Here is an 18,233-nt window from a genome sequence, read left to right as displayed (position 1 = left end):
TCCCAATTTCGTTGTCCATGAATGCAAATTCATGGACACACACAATGAATGCAAACACAATGCACAATGAATGCAAACAAAACAAAACAGTATGAAACTGATCAAAACAAAACAATGAAAGCATTGCTGGCCTTTAGAATCACATAAAAGGAAAATGAGCAATGGCTACCATAATGTCTCTTGTTCTTTTCCAAATAGCTGTCCATACCTTCACATATACTGAAATCAAATAACAGAAAACAGAATAAAATGAATCAAAATAATGAATAAAAAGTATTGGACTTCATAATTAAACATCAGAAAATTAGCAATGGCTACCAAAATGTCTCATTTTATTAAAAATAACTGTTCATACTGTCACACATAATAAAATCAATTCTTGTAAATTATTTAATAGAACTTGTGGGCATCTATAAGCCTATACATGTATATCTATTGTACAAAAAACAAAAGTGAAAAATAAATAACAAAAACAAAGAGCCCAAAATCATAGCAATATAGATTTTGAGAATCAGGTGGTAGGAACATAATTAAGCTTGTTATTTTGCACAGTTATCTTTGAAATAGTTATTCAGATTACTAGATATAAACATGCAAAATTGATCTAATTCTGTAAATATTAACTGCTTCATTCCAAGAACTAATAGAATTAGTAGTACAATCATCTTAGCTATCTTAAGTGAATGTATACAAAGTTATATATTTTATTTCCCCTATTTTCTCCTTTTCCCTATTTTTTCCCCTTTGAGGAGTTTCTTATTCTTTCACAATGTTTATTGAAGATTTTATATCTTATTTACTCTTTCAGTTTCTTATCATCAGAGAAAAAATGGTATTTACCCTTGTGAGTTTGATTTATTCCACTTATGAGTATGGCCTGAGGTTGTATCAATTTACTTATGAAAGCCTCGGTGTGATCCTTCTTTATAGCTGAATAGTACTCCATTGTATAAAGTTACCACATCTTTTTATCCATTTCCCATTTGATGGGCGTTTAGGTTGTTGCTAAGATATTGCTATTAAAAATTGTGCTGCTTATCATACCACAGTGATATATGTGCACCCATGTTTATAGCAGCACAATTTGTAATAGCCAGATATTGGAAACAACGTAAGTGTCCATCAACTGAGGAATGGATAAAAAAATTGTGGTATTTTTATGTAATGGAGTACTACTCAGCTATAAAGAATGATCACACTGAGATATTTATAAATAAATGGTCGCAGCTTGAGACCATACTCATAAGTGAAATAAATCAAACTCACATGTAAATACCAAATAGTTTCCCTAGTGTAAGAAATGATAAGAATACATAAAAGTATGTGGTAATCATGATTCCCAGTCATATTGGTTTGAATCCGTATGATGTTATCACTCATTAGGTGCAATGGTTTTAACCTGCGTTGTTCGATTTTAGTATCAGTGATAGTACGAATAGCTATTCTGAAGAAAACAACACATCATAAAAGCTAGTGCTGATTTAATATCATCTTGTTTTGAAGTCCCATCAAGCTGTTGTATACCTGTTTCCACTGGTTTTAACATGTTGTATCTTACTATATTTGACTATATGCGATAATATAAACAAAAAATTTTATAGGCAAAGAGATAATATAGAAACCAATGTTTTTTTTCTGTTAACTGGTTCTAAATACCCTGTAATTTCTTCATTCTCTTGAATAGCTTCAGACTGACTTGATATGCTTGATGCTATAGTATATGAAGTTATACTCAAATAATTCAAGGAAGGAGGCACTATGGTGACTACTATTATGTTAGATTATCTGGGGGTGATACACAATGATGCTTAAATTGTTCGGTTCTGACCTGTGTTGTTCTAATACAATGTCCTCTTTTACCTCAATCCCACCCTTTTTTAAAATTAATCTATTTTTTTCTTACTTTTTTTCAATTAATGGAAAACTAAATTTAAAAATAGTGGGATATATTATAGTAACTTTTTTGTTTTCCTATTAACCTGATATGATCCCCAGTATTGCTCTCCCCATCTTGTTCTGTCAGATTTTACTATATTCTATTTTGTTTGATAGTATCAAGTTTGAGGGTATAGGCCACCACTTTGAAGGCAATAAGATTCACTAAGATGCCCATTATGGTTTGACTATTATCTTCTTTTGAAATCCTGTAAGGTCTCCAGTGTAGGTTTTATTGGTCTTGTTCTGTACTGTTTTGGTCAATTCTATTATACCTGATGATATAGGCAACTTTTTAAAAAAATAGCAAGAGGCACAATGGTAACCATTTTAGATCACCTGATATTCTATTTTTACATCATGTACTATGCCCATCCTTTTGTTCTAACTGACTCTGTTTTGTTTAGTCACATTAGGTTTTATTCTCTCCAAAAAATAATAAGAATTGTGGAGTAAAAAAACCCAAAAAGTGTAATTGTTATTAAAAAGAGAGGAAAGGAAGGTGGTCTAAGGGATATAACTGCATATATGTTTGAGTGTGTAGGATGGAAATCCATATTACTGAACTTTTGTTGGATCATTGATCAGCACTGTCTGCAATCTCATTGTATGAATGTTCACTTTACATGCTTTAATTTTATAATTTGGACAACTATTTCAAAGATGACAATATGTAACCTATTAACTAGTGATATCTTACTGTATTTTTTCCTTGAAATTCTGTATTATTTGTACCCTTTTACTGTTTTGTTTTTTTAATTTTATTTTCTTTTTTTCTCTTTAAATTATAAATAAATAAATAAATAAATAAATAAATAAATAAATTTGAGTCAATACCAGAAAAAAATTGTGCTGCTATAAACATGTATGCACATGTATCGCTGTGATATAATGTTTTCAGTTTCTAGGAATATGCCCAGAAGTGGAGTCACTCATTCAAATGATACTTCCAATCCCAGATTTTTGAGGAAATGCCAGGCTGACCTCCACAATGGTCGCACCAGTGTACACTCCCACCAACAGTGCAGGAGAATTCCTTTTTCCCCCAGCCTCTCCAGCATTTGTTGTGATAGTTTTCTTTATTCTAGCCATCCTTTCTGGAGTGAGATAGAATCTCAGTGTTTTAATTTGCATTTCTCTATTGACCAATGAGGCTGAGCATTTATTCATGTATTCATTTGTTATTTGTGTTTCTTTATCTGAGAACTGTATATTCATCTCAGATGCCCATTTTTGGATTGGGTCTTTGAATTTTGGGGGCCCGATTTTTTAAAATTCTTTATATGTTCTAAACAGAAGTCTTTTCTGTGAGGGACAGTTGGTTAAGATTTTTTCCCCAATTCTTGGGTTTTATTTTCACTCTGTTGGAGATTTCTTTTGACATCCAAAAACTTTTTAATATGATGAGATCCCAGTTGTCAATTCTGAGAAGTATTTCCCCTGCAGTTTGGTTTTTCTTCACAAATACTTTCCCCTATATCTTCAAGATATCTACCTACTTTGTCTTCCAACAGATTTAGTGTTTCTGTTTTAATATTTAGGTCTTGATCCATTTTTGAGTGCATGGTGAGAGGAATGGTTCTAGTTTAAGTTTTCAGCATAGGGAGAGTCAGTGATTCCAGCACCACTTATTAAACAGGCATTCTTCCAAAGTGTCATTAAAATGGTTGGCCCCTTTGTCAAAAATGAGGTGGCTGAGTGTGTGTATGGTTGTGAATGTATCTTCTAATCTATTTAGGTCTGTTTTTATTTGAGCATCATGCTGATTTTATCACAGTATCTATGTAGTATATTTTCAAGTCAGGGGTTGTGATGCTTCATGCCTTGCCTTTTTTTTGCCCCAAATTGCCTTTGCTATTCTAGGACTCCTGGTTCCAGATGAATTTTAAGAATGGTTTCTCTAGATCTGTGAGGCATATTTATGGTATTTTGATTGGAATTGCATTAAATTTGTACAACAATTTTGCAAAAATGGCCATTTTCAAATGTTTGTTTTTCCTATCCATGAACAAGGAATGTCTTTCCATTTTCTGAGATCCCCTTAGATTACTTTATTCAGAGTTTTGTAATTCCCACTGAATAGATCCTTTATTTCCTTTGCTAGATTGATTTCTAAGGATTTTATTTTTGAAGATACTATTGTGAAGATTGTGATTTCTCTTATTTCTGTCTCTCAGTGAGTTTGATGTTTTCATATAAAAATGCTATTGATTTTTGAGTGTTGATTTTGTACCAGCCATAATATTGAATTTTGTTTTTACATCTAGAAGTCTTTCAATGAGGTTTTAGAGTGTTCTATGTAGAGTATCATGTCATCTGCAACTAATGATAATTTAGCTCATTCCTTTCCTGTTCTGATTGATTTTATTTATCTCTCTTGTCTAATTGCTCTGGCTAATATTTCCAGCACTATATTGAATAGGAGTGGTGATAATGGACATCTTTGTCTTGTTCCTGATTTCAGAGTGAAAGCTCTCAGTTTTTGACCATTTAATATGATGTTGACAGTTGGTTTGTCATAGATGACTTTTATCAGATTGATGTAAAGACCATCTAGTCCAATTTTCCTTAGGGTTGTTGAATGAGTGTTGGATTTTACCAAAAGCTTTATCTACATCTGTTCAAATGATCATGTGATTCTTACCAGTGACTCTACAGAAATAGTGCATTATGCTTATTGATTTGCATATGCGGAACCATCCTTGAATTCTTGGAATGAATCCCACTCAATCATAGTGTGTAATCTTCTTGATAACTTGCTGTGTTCTGTTTGCTAATATTTTACTGAGCATTTTTGCATTGATGTTCCCTAGGAAGATTCTCTTTTTTAGTTGTGTCTTTCTTTGGTTTTGGTAATAGAGTAGTATTTGCTTCCAGAAATTAGTTAAGCAGAATTGCTTCCTTCTCAATTTCATTGAAGAGTTTTAGTATTGTTGGCATTAACTCTTCCTTGAATTTCTTGTAGAATTCTGCAGTGAATCCATCTAGGGTTTTCTTTGTTGGTAAAGTTCTAATTAAATTTTCAATTTCATTAATTGAAATGGGGTTATTCAGCAGTTTTACATCTTCTTTTTTTTTTTTTTTTTTTCTTTTTCTTTTTTATCGGTACCGGGGATCGAACTCATGACTGCCTGCTTGCAAGGCAGGCGTTTATGCCGCTGAGCTAAATCCCCAGCCCCAGTTTTACATCTTCTTGATCAAGCTTTGGTAATTCATATGTATTTAGATGTAGTGCACTGTCCAGTGTTTAGCTTATGGCATATGGACTCCAAATCTTCCCAGCTGCTTGGATTCACTGGGCAGGATCCTACCAGGTTCTAAGCAAGGTGCCAAGGTTGCATGGTTAGGTGGAGTTCGCTGTGCAGTTCTTCTGAATTCTTTCTTTAATAATTGAATGATGAGTTCCTTTCAGAAATATTTGATTGACAGATGCAAGTGTCAGCATATTGATTTGCTCTTATTTTTTTTCAAAATTTTTATCTTTTCTCACTGTATTCACGTGAAGAATAGAAGACTCAAGTAACCATATTTGGACTTGACCTTTCTTCTCTTAGTCTTAGTTTTTGTAGGCAGTATGATAGATGCTACCTGCTGAACTCGACAGAATTGGGACCCACAATCATAAAGTAGTAGGAATTGGTGGTTTAATCATTTAGTCAGTAGAAAATAGAGCATCTTTGGGTTTGGATATATTTTGTTTTATGGTAAGAAAGCATGGCAAAAGGCACGGTAATACAGAACCATTCTCACTACCCCGTTGTGGTTTTCCATTTATTTTCTTTCTTTGTTTTCTTTTTTTAATAATCACATTATCATCTTACTGCCTTAATATTCCCTGGCTGAAGAACAAACAAAAAGTGTCAGATGCCTGAGATATGACACTTTGAGTTTCGTGATTTCCTAAAATAAAACAAATACTTTGCTTTCTATGTGCATATATTTCTATTTAAGGATTCCCATTTTTGAGAAAGCCTTTGGGTTCTTTCACTTCCCTCAGAATGGAAGATAAAAACCTGCAAGTATTCAAAAGTAGGATGAAGACATCTACCACACTGTAGAAGTTTTTGGCATGAAGACAACCTATGGGTTATCATAAATTCATCCAATGTGTTTGGATGGACATGTTGCATTCATACATTCTTTCATTCAATATGCATCTGATTCAAATCCAAGTTCTATCTTACTCATCTGTGTGTTCCTACAACTGACTATGAAGAAACTATCTTAAAACTATCCTTTTGTCTTTTGATGATAACCATTGGTTTTCTGTAACATCAGAGACTGAAAAATCTAAGTATGTATGCTATCATAAATTGTACATGATCCATATCTTCTCAGATGCTGGAGCCCCCACCTACATGTATGAGTTCCAGTACTGTCCAACTTTCATATCAGACATGAGACCCAAGACAGTGAAAGGAGACCACGGGGATGAGATTTTCTCAGTGTTTGGGAGTCCACTTGTGAAAGGTAATGGCTCTTTCATGGCTATGAATTTGGAGTTAAGAGATCCAACAATTTTTGTGTGATGAACTTGAGCATGTTTTTCCTTATCTGCTTCTCTTAGATTACTGATTCTGTTACACAGGGATAAGCTACATTAGACATACATAACCTATTGCTCTCACATGCATGAAAGAAGACGTGTGCTGATATGCCACAGCTGTAGGTACCCTCACTGTCCAGATGTATGATATAAGTGAGACAGGAATTTGATCTTCTGCAGATAAGAGAAGACAAACACAGCCAGAATATGGATGGCCTTCAGGTCCATGGCTGATTCCTGTTATTCATGATTCTCAAGTTGAAAGTGCATATAAACTAGAATTCTCTTAAAATACAAACTTTTGAACCTATTGATCAGTAATGAAAGTCAAGACTCTGAATTTCTAACCTCTTATCTGTGCACCAACCAATCCCAATTTGTATATTAAAGGGTTCTTTGTTTGTTTTACTTCTTCTGCACAGAGGGTGCTTCCGAGGAGGAGATCAACCTCAGCAAGATGGTGATGAAATTCTGGGCCAACTTTGCTCGGACTGGGTGAGGCTGGTAGCAAAAATGGAAAAGAATTGGTGGTGGTGTGAGGTTGGGCATAGCTGCTGGGATAGGGTGTGTTCTACAACTGGAGTCTTCAAACACTAGACTCTGAGACCAATGCACTGTGACAGAGAGACTTTTCTGGAAAGGCATAAGGTGCTCTAGTAGATAAGGTAGTGTCTAGCTCTGAAGATACATAGGTCTCTTGAATAGATAAGCCACTAGAAAGTTGAAAGTCTCAGAAATAAAGAATGACCATGGAGTTTATTGAAGAATTTCTCTTTGATTCTGTTCCCAGGAACCCCAATGGGGAAGGTCTGCCTCACTGGCCAGAGTATGACCAAAAGGAAGGATACCTGCAGATTGGTGTCACCACCCAGGCTGCCCAGAAACTGAAGGGCAAAGAAATGGCTTTCTATACTGAGGTTCTAGCCAAGAAGACTGTGGGGAATCCACACCAGCAAGAACACATAGAGCTCTGAAACGACTATGCAGCCAGTTTCAGGGTCCTGAGACAGTTAACATGGGTGTATCTATAGGAGCGTTTGTAAGCTAAGCTTGCATAAGTTTGTAGTGGCTGAAGCATGGTTTGTTTTATGATGGGAGGAGTCCGGGAATGGGGAATGTTTGTGCAATGACTTTAATTTGAAGATAAGTGTTAATTTTGACAATAAAATCAATGTCTGTGTTGAAATGTAGATGAATCAGTCATCTTCCTATACAGCAAGTTGATGAGAGACATCATCCAAAGTAGTAGACACCTTTACCGAGGTGACTCAGTGAATGGTCACCCTAAAATCCAAAGGAAGATGAGCCAGTGGAGGAGAGAAAAGATGTGAGCACTATTCAGCACTCCTACAGGCACTTGATGTCACCATTCTTGTGACAGTTCTTATTAAAAGTTTATGAATTTGACAAATGCTGAGTATAGACTAGGAAAACAAAATATTGGGCACCACAGGGTCAAATGGAAATTTACACCCATCACTCTTCACCATGGTCATATGTTAGGTGAACATTAGTGTTTGGGGGCAGGATTGGAGCAAGCCTGCCTGTAATGGTCTGGTATAGAATTCTACTCAGATCATTTTCTACTAAGCAACAAAATCCTAAAATACACACAGAAGTAGTAGCAAAAGCTGTTTTTCTAGGGTCCCTGGTAGAAAACTACTGAGGAAAAAAAAAGGGAAAATGTAAATCTCTATCCCTTGTGGTTTGATATAGATTTCTAGATCAAGATCCTTAGAAATCTTTCACTCCTAGGCAAGGGTAAGTTGGTGGATACAGTCAGCTCATAAACAGTGGGACAGGGGATGTTCTCTTTGAGGTCAGATCAACACTAGAGAAAGCATTCCTCAGTAGAAACAAACTCATATCAAGTAACATAAAATTACTGATGTAATGTTAGAGCCTTAGATAGTCCATTTATGAAAAATACTGTAAACTTGGAATGGAAGATAGTAATTTAAAGTACAGTGTTACAAGACTTTTTTTATTTAAAGAGAAAAAAGAAAGGACATAAAAAAAACAAAGCAGTAAAAGGGTACAAGTAATACAGAATTTCAAGGAAAAAATATACAGTAAGAAATCACTAGTTAATAGGTTACATATTGTCTTCTTAGAAACAGCTGTCCAAATTATAAAATTAAAGCATATAAAGTGGACATTCATACAGTGATATTGGAGACAGTTCCGTTCAATGATCCAACAAAAGCTCAGTAATATGGTTTTCCATCCTACACACTCAAACATACCTGTGGTTATATCCCTTAGTCCACCTTCCTTTCCTCTCTTTTTTACAATAGCAATTACACTTTTTGGGTTTTATTATTCCCACAGTTCTTATTACTTATGTTACAAGATTTTTAAAAATTCACTTAATTAATATTGCATTGCTTGAATATGCAACATGATTATTTGCAGTCAGGTATTGTATACCAAGAATAATCACTAAAGATTTTTCAAAGAGATCTGCATAATAAGCAAATAGGTAAATGAATACTGAATCTAAAATCTTTATCATAAATACAAGGAAATAGGAAAAAACAAAGGAAGAAAAATTACAAAAATTGTTAAACCTATTAATGAAAAGATAGTCTGATTGAGTTTTAAAGACAAGTCCCAACAATGTGCTGCATCATAGTTGGATACTTGTATTTATTTTATAGTTGTCTGATGAAAACTTTTAACCTCAGATCTCCTAGGACCTCTCCTGACCATTGTCTAGAGAAATTGATTAGAAAGCCTGAATGCTTCTCCCACTGGTGCTGGGGGAAGATGAAAACCTCACCAATCTTGCCGTGGTCCCTTCCTCAAACACAGCAGCACCCCAGTTAGTCTTTCCTTGCTCTCAGAAGCCATTTAGATCTGTATTGAGACAGCTCTAACCCCCACACTAAAGATTTTAAAAATTGTGTGAAATGAAACTTTTTATTTTTTCTGGTGAGGAAGTAGTATCACTTGTCTTGATTTGTAAAGCAAACTTTGGGTGAAAATTCAATAGAAGCCAATATGATGAATGTGTATTAAAAAAGATACAACCACAGACAAAAAAAACTCCTTTGAGACCCATATTAATATTAAACCAATGAATGTTGAAAAATTCTTTGGAGGGATTGTTGAAAATTACAGTGATCAGGTCACTCTAGTACAATGGAAGTAAAATCTTCTTGGATCTTGAAAGAGATAAACACATCTATTTTTTTCTTTATTCATTTTCAAACTTTCTGATGCACACACTGAGTCTGAACCACGTGCGATGTATGTATTTCCAATTTGCTGAAACTGATTATAAAAAAAGTCTGGTTTATGATTCTTTATGCTTATAAACATAAATCAATGAGAAACTTTGAATATCACTATTTTTACTTTTCACTATTATTTATAGCATTCAAATTTGTGGAAGATAAAATGAGTCAAATGCCAGACAGTGTTGGATTATTTTTCTTATTTTCTGAGAATTAATCTTCCTCTCTCTCCCTCTCCCTGTCTCTACACCCCATCTCTGTGTTGATTTTCCTTTCTACCTTCACTGCTTCACACTTTCACATATTCCCTCTTCTCTCTCACTCTTTCTTTCATTTCCTCCTTTCTTTTTTCTTTCTTTCCCTCTCTCTCTTTTCTCTTTCTTTTTTGCTTTCTTTCTTTCTTGCTTGCTTTCTTTACTGCTTTCTTTCTTTCTTTCTTTCTTTCTTTCTTTCTTTCTTCTAGTCTTTCACCTGAATTGCAAGCTGAAACCCTTTTATTTTTATCCTAGGACAAGTTCTCTTTAAGTTACTAAGTAATCAAAGAAAGACTCAGTGTTGCAGTCTCCCTGAGTGACCAAATCTAACTGTGCAAATCCACTTTCTTTAAAAGCCACATCACTTCTCACTCTTAGCAATCAGAATGTATATCATGTCTCAGTTATGTCTGGATTTCCATCATTGTAAAAATATAAAATATCTAGTCATCTTCTATTTATAAAATAATTCACTTAAATATTAAAATTACTCATCATTTCCCTCAAACAATTTTAGGTTCAGTTTATTAAACTGCAATAAAACAAAACATTAGGGGCAAACCACATCAAATATACAGTCCGTTGTGTTTTTCATAAAGTACCTCAGAAAGCAGCAGTGTAATAGGGAAAATAGGCTTCTTTCTATTTGGAGCTTCCTGGGCTGCTGCTGATGGGATACTGCAGAAGTTGAGTGGAATACAAACAGTTTCAATTAGAAACCAGTATCATATATAGTTCTCTGTCCATTTGGAAAAGGCAAAATGACCTGAATATTGAAAGTACATGACCTAGAAAGATTGAAATCTCCGTACTTCTTCCTTTTCTGATCTTTGCACTTTCTGGGTAAGTTCCTAAAGAGCTTCAGATAAGGGATAAAAGAATCCCTCCTCCCAGGCCTACCTGTTTGTCTCTTTATTGAGGGCCATTGGTACCTGAGACCTTTCCCCAAGTTCTGAGTCCCAGTGCTCCTTCCTCCTTGTTCTGTCTCCTTGCCCTCATCTGACCTGGGGCAAGAGAGGATCCAGGCTCAGGCTTTGCCCTTGGGGTATTGACCCTTCTAGTGCTGCTCCAGATGACTCATGCTCAGATGAACCTCCTTTTCCTCCCCTGGTATCTACCCTGTTCAGTCACAGTTCTTATTGTCTGTTAACATTTACATTGAGAATGCACCTCATTCTTTTGCTGGGAAGGGAAAGGCAGGGAGAGGAAAACCTACACAATGGACTTGCCATTCAACTGTGTCAGAATACAAAGAGTGGATGGTTCACTTCTGAAGAGTTTCATATTTCATGGATGTGTTAGAATTCAATGCTAGACTGAGGACTGAGTAAGAGGAGAAAAGAATTAGTGTGGAGAACCCATGGCCTTGAATGTGCAGGATGATGAGGGCCCTTCCCAGAAGGGTTATGTTGATGATGTTGCTATAGCATACCTTGGGGGATTGGGGAGCTGATCTTTTTACCTTGATCTGTTTGAAACATTACAAGAAATGAGATCATAGTAGCCCATATTCTATGGGAACAAACCACATCTGTCTTCCCTTGTGAGTTCCCTGATGTCCACCCAAATCCAGCATCATAACAGGCAATATGAGCATTTCTCCCCTGGAAGCTATAACAAAATTTCTGTTGGGAACTTCATAAAGAAGTGAGCTCTGAAGTTTCAAGAATATGGTGCTAGCTTCTGCTTACTCATGTGAGGACTTCATTGCATTTCAGTGATGAAAGCATGGTTGGAAAAAAATAGATGGTGAAACAGGCAACTAGAGACCTGGCAAAGTCCAGGCTCAAATCCATTTTATAAGAACCACTCTTACTAGAAGTAGCCTGGTCTTGCTATACCTACAGTAATCTCTATTGAGGATGGTGGGGAAGTAGTGTCACAGATGACTAACCCTGAGTACATCACAACAGAACAGATCATCATTTCCAACACCTTGATATTAAACCATGCTGAACAGGCATCTAGAACACAGAACTTTGAAAACCACACTCAAACCACATTCAAACCAAATCATAGTTACAATGGTATGTTAAAGATTTAGTTGACTATTCATTTAGCTATCTGTATGCCAGTGTAAGATTGATGATGTGTCAATCATTTATCTACACTGTGTTTTTAATAAAATTGTACTTGAAGCTCTAACATTTGCCTCATAGAATTTTATTATATATATGAGTTGTAATTTATTCATTGAATATTTCAGATAAATGTAATTTGGATTTCTGTTAATACATCCAACCAAGTCCTTATTAAAAAAACTAGTACATTATACAATTTGTATTCTTTCGTAATATTTAGGATACATAGTACATTTAATTGCATCAATATTATCTCCTTCATTTGATCATAGTCTTAATGTTGGGTACAAATATTTAAGTTTTAAATTGCGTATAATGAACATACAGAAATTTATAATTGTAATTATATAAAATCAGAACATTATTAACTTATGCCTTTATTAACTTATAAAAACTGATTCTTGACTCTTGGTCAAGAAGCCAAGTATTATCAGCCTCCAGGATACTGTCCTCAGATCAATGCCATGCCCTGCTCTCTACTCCCTGTGACCATCTACTCAAAATGACATAACTATTAACCTGGATCTTAATTTTTCTACCTTGTGTTTTATATTAATTGAATACATACACTTGTCCCTGACTTCTTTTCAACATCATGTTTGTGAGATTCCCCTGTGTGTTGCACATGGTTGTGGTTTGCTCCTCATCAGTGTGTAAGTAAGTCATTTGTGGTGAAAATGGGCCATCATTTGTCTGTTCCACAGCAGTGAACTTTTAGATACTGCATGAATCTGCTCAGATGAGCATAACAATATCCACAGGTAGAGAGACAGAAACCATGAAAATTCACTTCAGCATAGTGCTAGAAACTAAAGCTTCCACACCAGAGTACCAGGTGACCTGACTCCTGATGAAGACTGTCTTTATACTTTGCAGATTTTGTCACTTTTTGGTCCTCACGTAGTTCACTCTCTCTGTCTCTATGTGTGTGCATCTGTGTGTGTGTGTGTGTGCGTGTGTGTAAGTGCGTGTGTGTGTCTATACAGGAGAGGAGCTTTCTCATACTCATTGTTCTTTTAAGAATGTTAAATCAATTCTATTTAACTACAATCTTTATGTCCAATTCAACCTTAATTGTCCTTGTATAATGTACTGTCTCTCAAATTTATTCACACTGGATGCTTAATCTTCAGCACAAGAATTTAAGAAGTGACATAATTCCATCCATGACAGTATAAGTTAGGAGGTTATTACAGTGTTGTGATGAATTCACTAAAAAATGTCTTCAGGTTTTTTTTCCAGGTTATATTTCAGTATACATTTTAGGATGATCTTGAATTTACTATGTACCTCACACTAGCCTCCAACTCACGTTCATTTTTCTGCCTCAGCCTCTTGAAACCTGGAATTACAGGAGTGCACCATTATGGTCAGCTACATTCTGATTTTCATAACAACACTCACGTAATTCTCTTGTGTTTATGGTTAAGTGTGGATTTGTTATTCATGAAGGTTCCAGAAGTTAATATTAATGGACATTCCAAATTTCTTTACAACATGGTTGTATGAATTTGCACTCTCATCAGGAAAGTAACAACTTTGTATTGCTCCTAATTACTGGTGCCTTCAGATGGATTGCTTCAGTTTCGTGCATTATAATGGTATATAATGCCTTAGTTTGGCTTATGCAATTGTTTACAGAATGTGATTTACCCAAACAAGTCACTCAGTGAGGAAAAGAGCACTACTGATAGCTTACTGGTGAATATAAGTGCCAATATAACCAGGTCCATCTCTGTGATCACTTGTTACGAGACCAGATATGAACTCCATCTAAGTCTTTGATACCCATGACCACAAAATTTGATTACATTGAGTTTCTGACTCTGGACAGAAATATGTAGTAGAGACTCCTGTGAAGGACCTTATGATGCTTAGATATAAATAGATGACCACAATTTCAGGTATTATTCTAGTTAGTTATGTAAGATTGAAAGAGATTCTAGGAGAAACTTTTGCCTATAATGGATCTCAAAAGCAAAGGCTGCCTTCCTAATCAGTATAGAAGAGATAAGGATCCAGCCCCTATTTTTTAAGTTTATATTACTGTCAGTTCCTGAAACATGTTCTATATCCATCTTACTCTCTTATTTCCATGAATTCTTCATTTCTCACTATCTTCTATTTCCACTGCTCTAAACAAAGTTTTCTCTGTTCTGTCCTTATTGTGGCTATGGTCTCCTCTGAGTCTGTTCTTGCTTGTCAGTTGTATATTTAAATACTTTAGTATGTTATCCTTTTAGAAGGATTTGAAGACATAATACAAACTGTATGATCTGTTTTTTCTTACAGGAAGTGATAAGCTGATTTTCTCAAACATAAATATGGAAAAACCATTTTTCTGCATTTTTGATTATTATATTGCATCCTATGGTAGGCATGGTCAAACGTTTAAGAATTGATCATTTTGGTCATTCTGATTATTTCAGATTTTACTATTGTCAGCTTCACATAACGTGAAGATCTGACATATTCCTTTTGAGGCTTACTCAGGATTAATTCTAGTGAGTACTGCTTTACAAACTTTGGATTTCTTATTATCTAAGTGAGGCCAGGCTAGCAGACCATGAGTTGAAGGTCCTTGGAAAGAGAGTTTGTTACTTATTTCTCCTTAAGTAAGGGATGCTTCAAGCCTTATGGGCAGTTACCATGTGGGAACTCAGAGTTTAACAGGAAGTGTTTATGAAGTGAAGGATAAGAACTTTTATTGTGCTTTCTGGGAGAGGGAAAAGGCATGGTGAGCATGTAAAAAATTGCATGGTTTAAAGAATTTCAATAATCTTTAGAACATGGGTGCTATTCCCTGTGACAGCAGCATCAATAGTGATTATAGCAGAGAGTAAATGGTCTAGCATATGAGAGTCATAAAAGCAGTGTTTGTGAATATAAGCTCTGGATGAGTTAGATTACCTAAAAAGGCCTGGCCACAGGTAAGTGGCTGATATTCTCTAACAATAATCTTAGCTCAGCAAAAGTGTAGGCCAACAAGAGACTACATCTGTGACCTTCCCCTGTGAAAACAGAGACAGGCATAAGCAATAGACCCTGGGATTAGAACAAAATTTGTTCAGTCCAACTTAGTAGAGAGGTGGATATCGTACATTCTTTCTAAGCTTTCTTCAAACTGAGAAGGACAAGTCTTCCAACACAGAGGATTTAACTGTATTTGCAAAAGACAACACTTGTTCCCCCTCCCAGTGAATGTTTAGGGAGGTTTCATTGAGTGTAATCCTGCTGATTCCTACAAATGGCCCTTCTGCTGCTGTCAGATTCTCTTTTGAGAAACACCCTTTGAATTTCATAGTTTGATGAATTAAGATCTTTCAATGGGTCTCCACTGTGAGGCAATAACTCTGTTGATGGATTAGTGTCACAGCTCTTCTTTCTTTCTTTTTCCTTGCAGTCCTACTGGCCACCCTAGAAAGTGTGCAGGCCTACACTGTACCAGTGCCAGTGTCCTCTCTGTTTTTCTCCCCTGAATTTTACACATTTCTGTCACCATAACTGTCATAAGATGTTAAAGAAATTTTTTATCTTTGCCTATATGGGGAATGTTAATCTTTAGAAAACATTTGCAAATTTTTTTCTGAATTGTGGCCATTCTCTTCACCCAAAAGCTAAAAATGTAAACTACAGGTTTGGAATTTTGTTGAAATTTTGCAGATAATCATTCAATCTTAATTTTTTGGATCTAATTGTTTCTATGTCTTTCCAAATCATCTTATTTCCCTTTTTATTAAAAATCTGGAAAAAATCCTTTATATTGTCCCTTAATATATGGTGGCTACTTTTACAATGAAATATTTTTATTTGAATCAGAGAATTACAAAAGTTCAGTGCTGGACTTCCGGGAGAAAATGGCGAACAGATAGCAGCAGCTATGGAGGCTCTCTGAAAGAGTCAGCTTAGAATTCAGGAATGGTGCGGACTAAGGAGTCATAAGCAGGTGGAGATATGCTCTGCTGACTCAGAAACGAACTGGGCTGAGAGAAACCAACTTGGAATGCAGTCCTGGTGCTAGAACAGGAACAGAGGGGCCTCAGTGTGGAGGCTGGAGCCCGTGGCATTGGAAGTCGCGATTTGGGTTTCCCGCCACGCGGCGGCTGCATCTACATTGGCTTGGCAGGGAGACAGACACGCAGAAGCACTGAGAAGGGAATCGGCAAACAGAGTTGAAAACAGAACGGGTGAGGAGCTGTGCATTGACTTGCGGTGAGGTGAGTGAGAGAAACTGACACTCTTCCCATGGTTTGGGAGACTCCAACAGAGGACATTCTGGGACTGGGCAGACTTGCGGGAGCAGGGCGCTGCAGCGACCTCAGCCACATATCCCCTCTCAAGCGGGATTGGTGAGAAGTGCCTATCCTACGTGACACTGCTGGCGGAGACCCAGTAGGCTAGCCCAACCCAGATCTCAGAGCCTGAGTGTGGCCTGGAGAGATGAGCCCCACATAGGCTGCCTGGTCTACAACTTCCTGGTGTGCTGTGGTGGGCGGGAACACCTAGCCGGCGCAATTCAATCAGGCTGTGGCTGACAGAGAGGGAAGCTGGGCCTCCTATATAAGCTTGCATATATAAGGAACAAAGAATATGGGAAGAGGCAGCAACAAGAAAGGCTCCTCGGCCCCCAATCCTGAGAAACAGGCAATAGCGGACACTGCACCAATAGACATAAAGCGCCATCTAGAGAGCCTCATAGATCAGTTCAGGAATGAAGTTATTAATGACCTGAAGCTAGAAGTAAGAAGAATAGTTAGAAAAATGCTAAGCACTACCCAAGAAAAAACAGATGGTGGAATGGAAGAACAGAAAAAGAGGGGAGAATTGTTAGATGGAGAAAATAGAGAAAGCATAGAATACGTGAAACAGGTTCAAAGGGGCTACCAGGAAACTAAAAACTCTATCGAAAACTGGCATAACAGCTTGAAAGAAACTAAGGACAGACTATCTGAACTGGAGGGCAGATTTGTAATATGGGAGAATGAAATGAAAAACTTCTTAAAAGTAACAAAAAAACAAACAGCAATAATACAAAGACTAGAAGATGATAAGAGGATCCATAACTTAAGAATTAAGAACATAAAAGAAGAAGTAGGGACACAAACAAATGAGCTACAAAAGCTACTCACAGAAATAATCCAGGAGAATTTTCCTAATTTAGCAAAAGGTAAAGATACTCAGATGTATGAGGCATACAGGACCCCAGCCACCTACAACCCAAACAGAGCAACACCCAGGCATATAATAATAAAAATTCCAGAAATTCAGTACAAGAACAGAATATTAAAAGCTGTCAGAGACAAGAAACAGACCACTTACAAGGGAACACCCATCAGAATTACAGCAGATTTCTCTGCACAAACCATCAAATCACGAAGAGCATGGGGGGAAATAATTCAAGCTTTGAAAGATAATAAACTCCAGCCAAGATTGATATATCCTGCACAACTATCCTTGGAAATTGATGGAAAAACAAGGTGCTTCCAGGATAAAGAGGAACTAGGGGAATTTGCAACCACTAATTCAACTCTACAGAGAATACTGCAGGATATTCTAAAAAAGAAAAATACAAAGAATCCAGAAATAGTGGCAGAGAGGTCACAATGAATGGAGCAGAAAACAAATTGAAGAAGACAAACTGACAAATAATGACAGAAAAAGAGCTCAACAGAAATGAGGCAGAGAAGATTGGATGATAAGAACAGCTATTTTGGAGAAAATGACATCTTAATAGGTAATACTGATTTAGTATCATCTTGTTTTGAAGTCTCATCAAGCTTTTGTTCTTCTGTCTCCATTGGTCTAAACAGGTTGTCTCTTATTGGATTTTATTATGTACGATAGTATAAGCAAAAACTTTTAAAGACAAGGAGATTATACAGAAACCATTGTTCATTTTCTGTTAGTTGATTCTAAATACCCTGTAATGCTGTCATTCTCTTAAATGGTTATACATTGTTTTGATATACTTGATGCTATAGTACACGAAGTTATACTCAAAGATTTTAAGGAAAGAGACAATATGGTAACTACTTTTATGTCAGGATTATCTTGTGGTGAAACACTATTCTGGTTAAATGGTTATGTTTTGATCTGTGCTGTTTTGCTGTTATGCCCTCTTTTATCTCAATCTCTACTTCATTATTTACTTTTTTATTTTTATCCTTTTAATTAAGGG

General features: G+C 36.1%; 1 protein-coding gene across 1 annotated transcript in view; it reads left to right on the top strand.

Moving 5' to 3' along the window:
* Ces1d (carboxylesterase 1D) overlaps positions 1–7,663 on the top strand; it is a 37,718-nt gene extending 30,055 nt beyond the window's left edge. The window contains 3 exon segments of the mRNA NM_001173109.1: positions 6,274–6,405; positions 6,904–6,976; positions 7,272–7,663. Of these exon segments, the coding sequence (NP_001166580.1) occupies positions 6,274–6,405; positions 6,904–6,976; positions 7,272–7,455 (389 nt within the window). The 3' untranslated portion in view covers positions 7,456–7,663.
* Positions 7,664–18,233: the final 10,570 nt, after the last annotated feature.

The sequence above is a fragment of the Cavia porcellus genome, unplaced genomic scaffold (genome assembly GCF_034190915.1).
Source record: "Cavia porcellus strain 051 isolate PalLab524CR breed Dunkin Hartley unplaced genomic scaffold, mCavPor4.1 scaffold_4, whole genome shotgun sequence".
Classification (NCBI taxonomy): Eukaryota; Metazoa; Chordata; class Mammalia; order Rodentia; family Caviidae; genus Cavia; species Cavia porcellus.
Note: the sequence above shows the minus strand (reverse complement) of the source record. Positions and strands in the feature narration are given on the sequence as shown.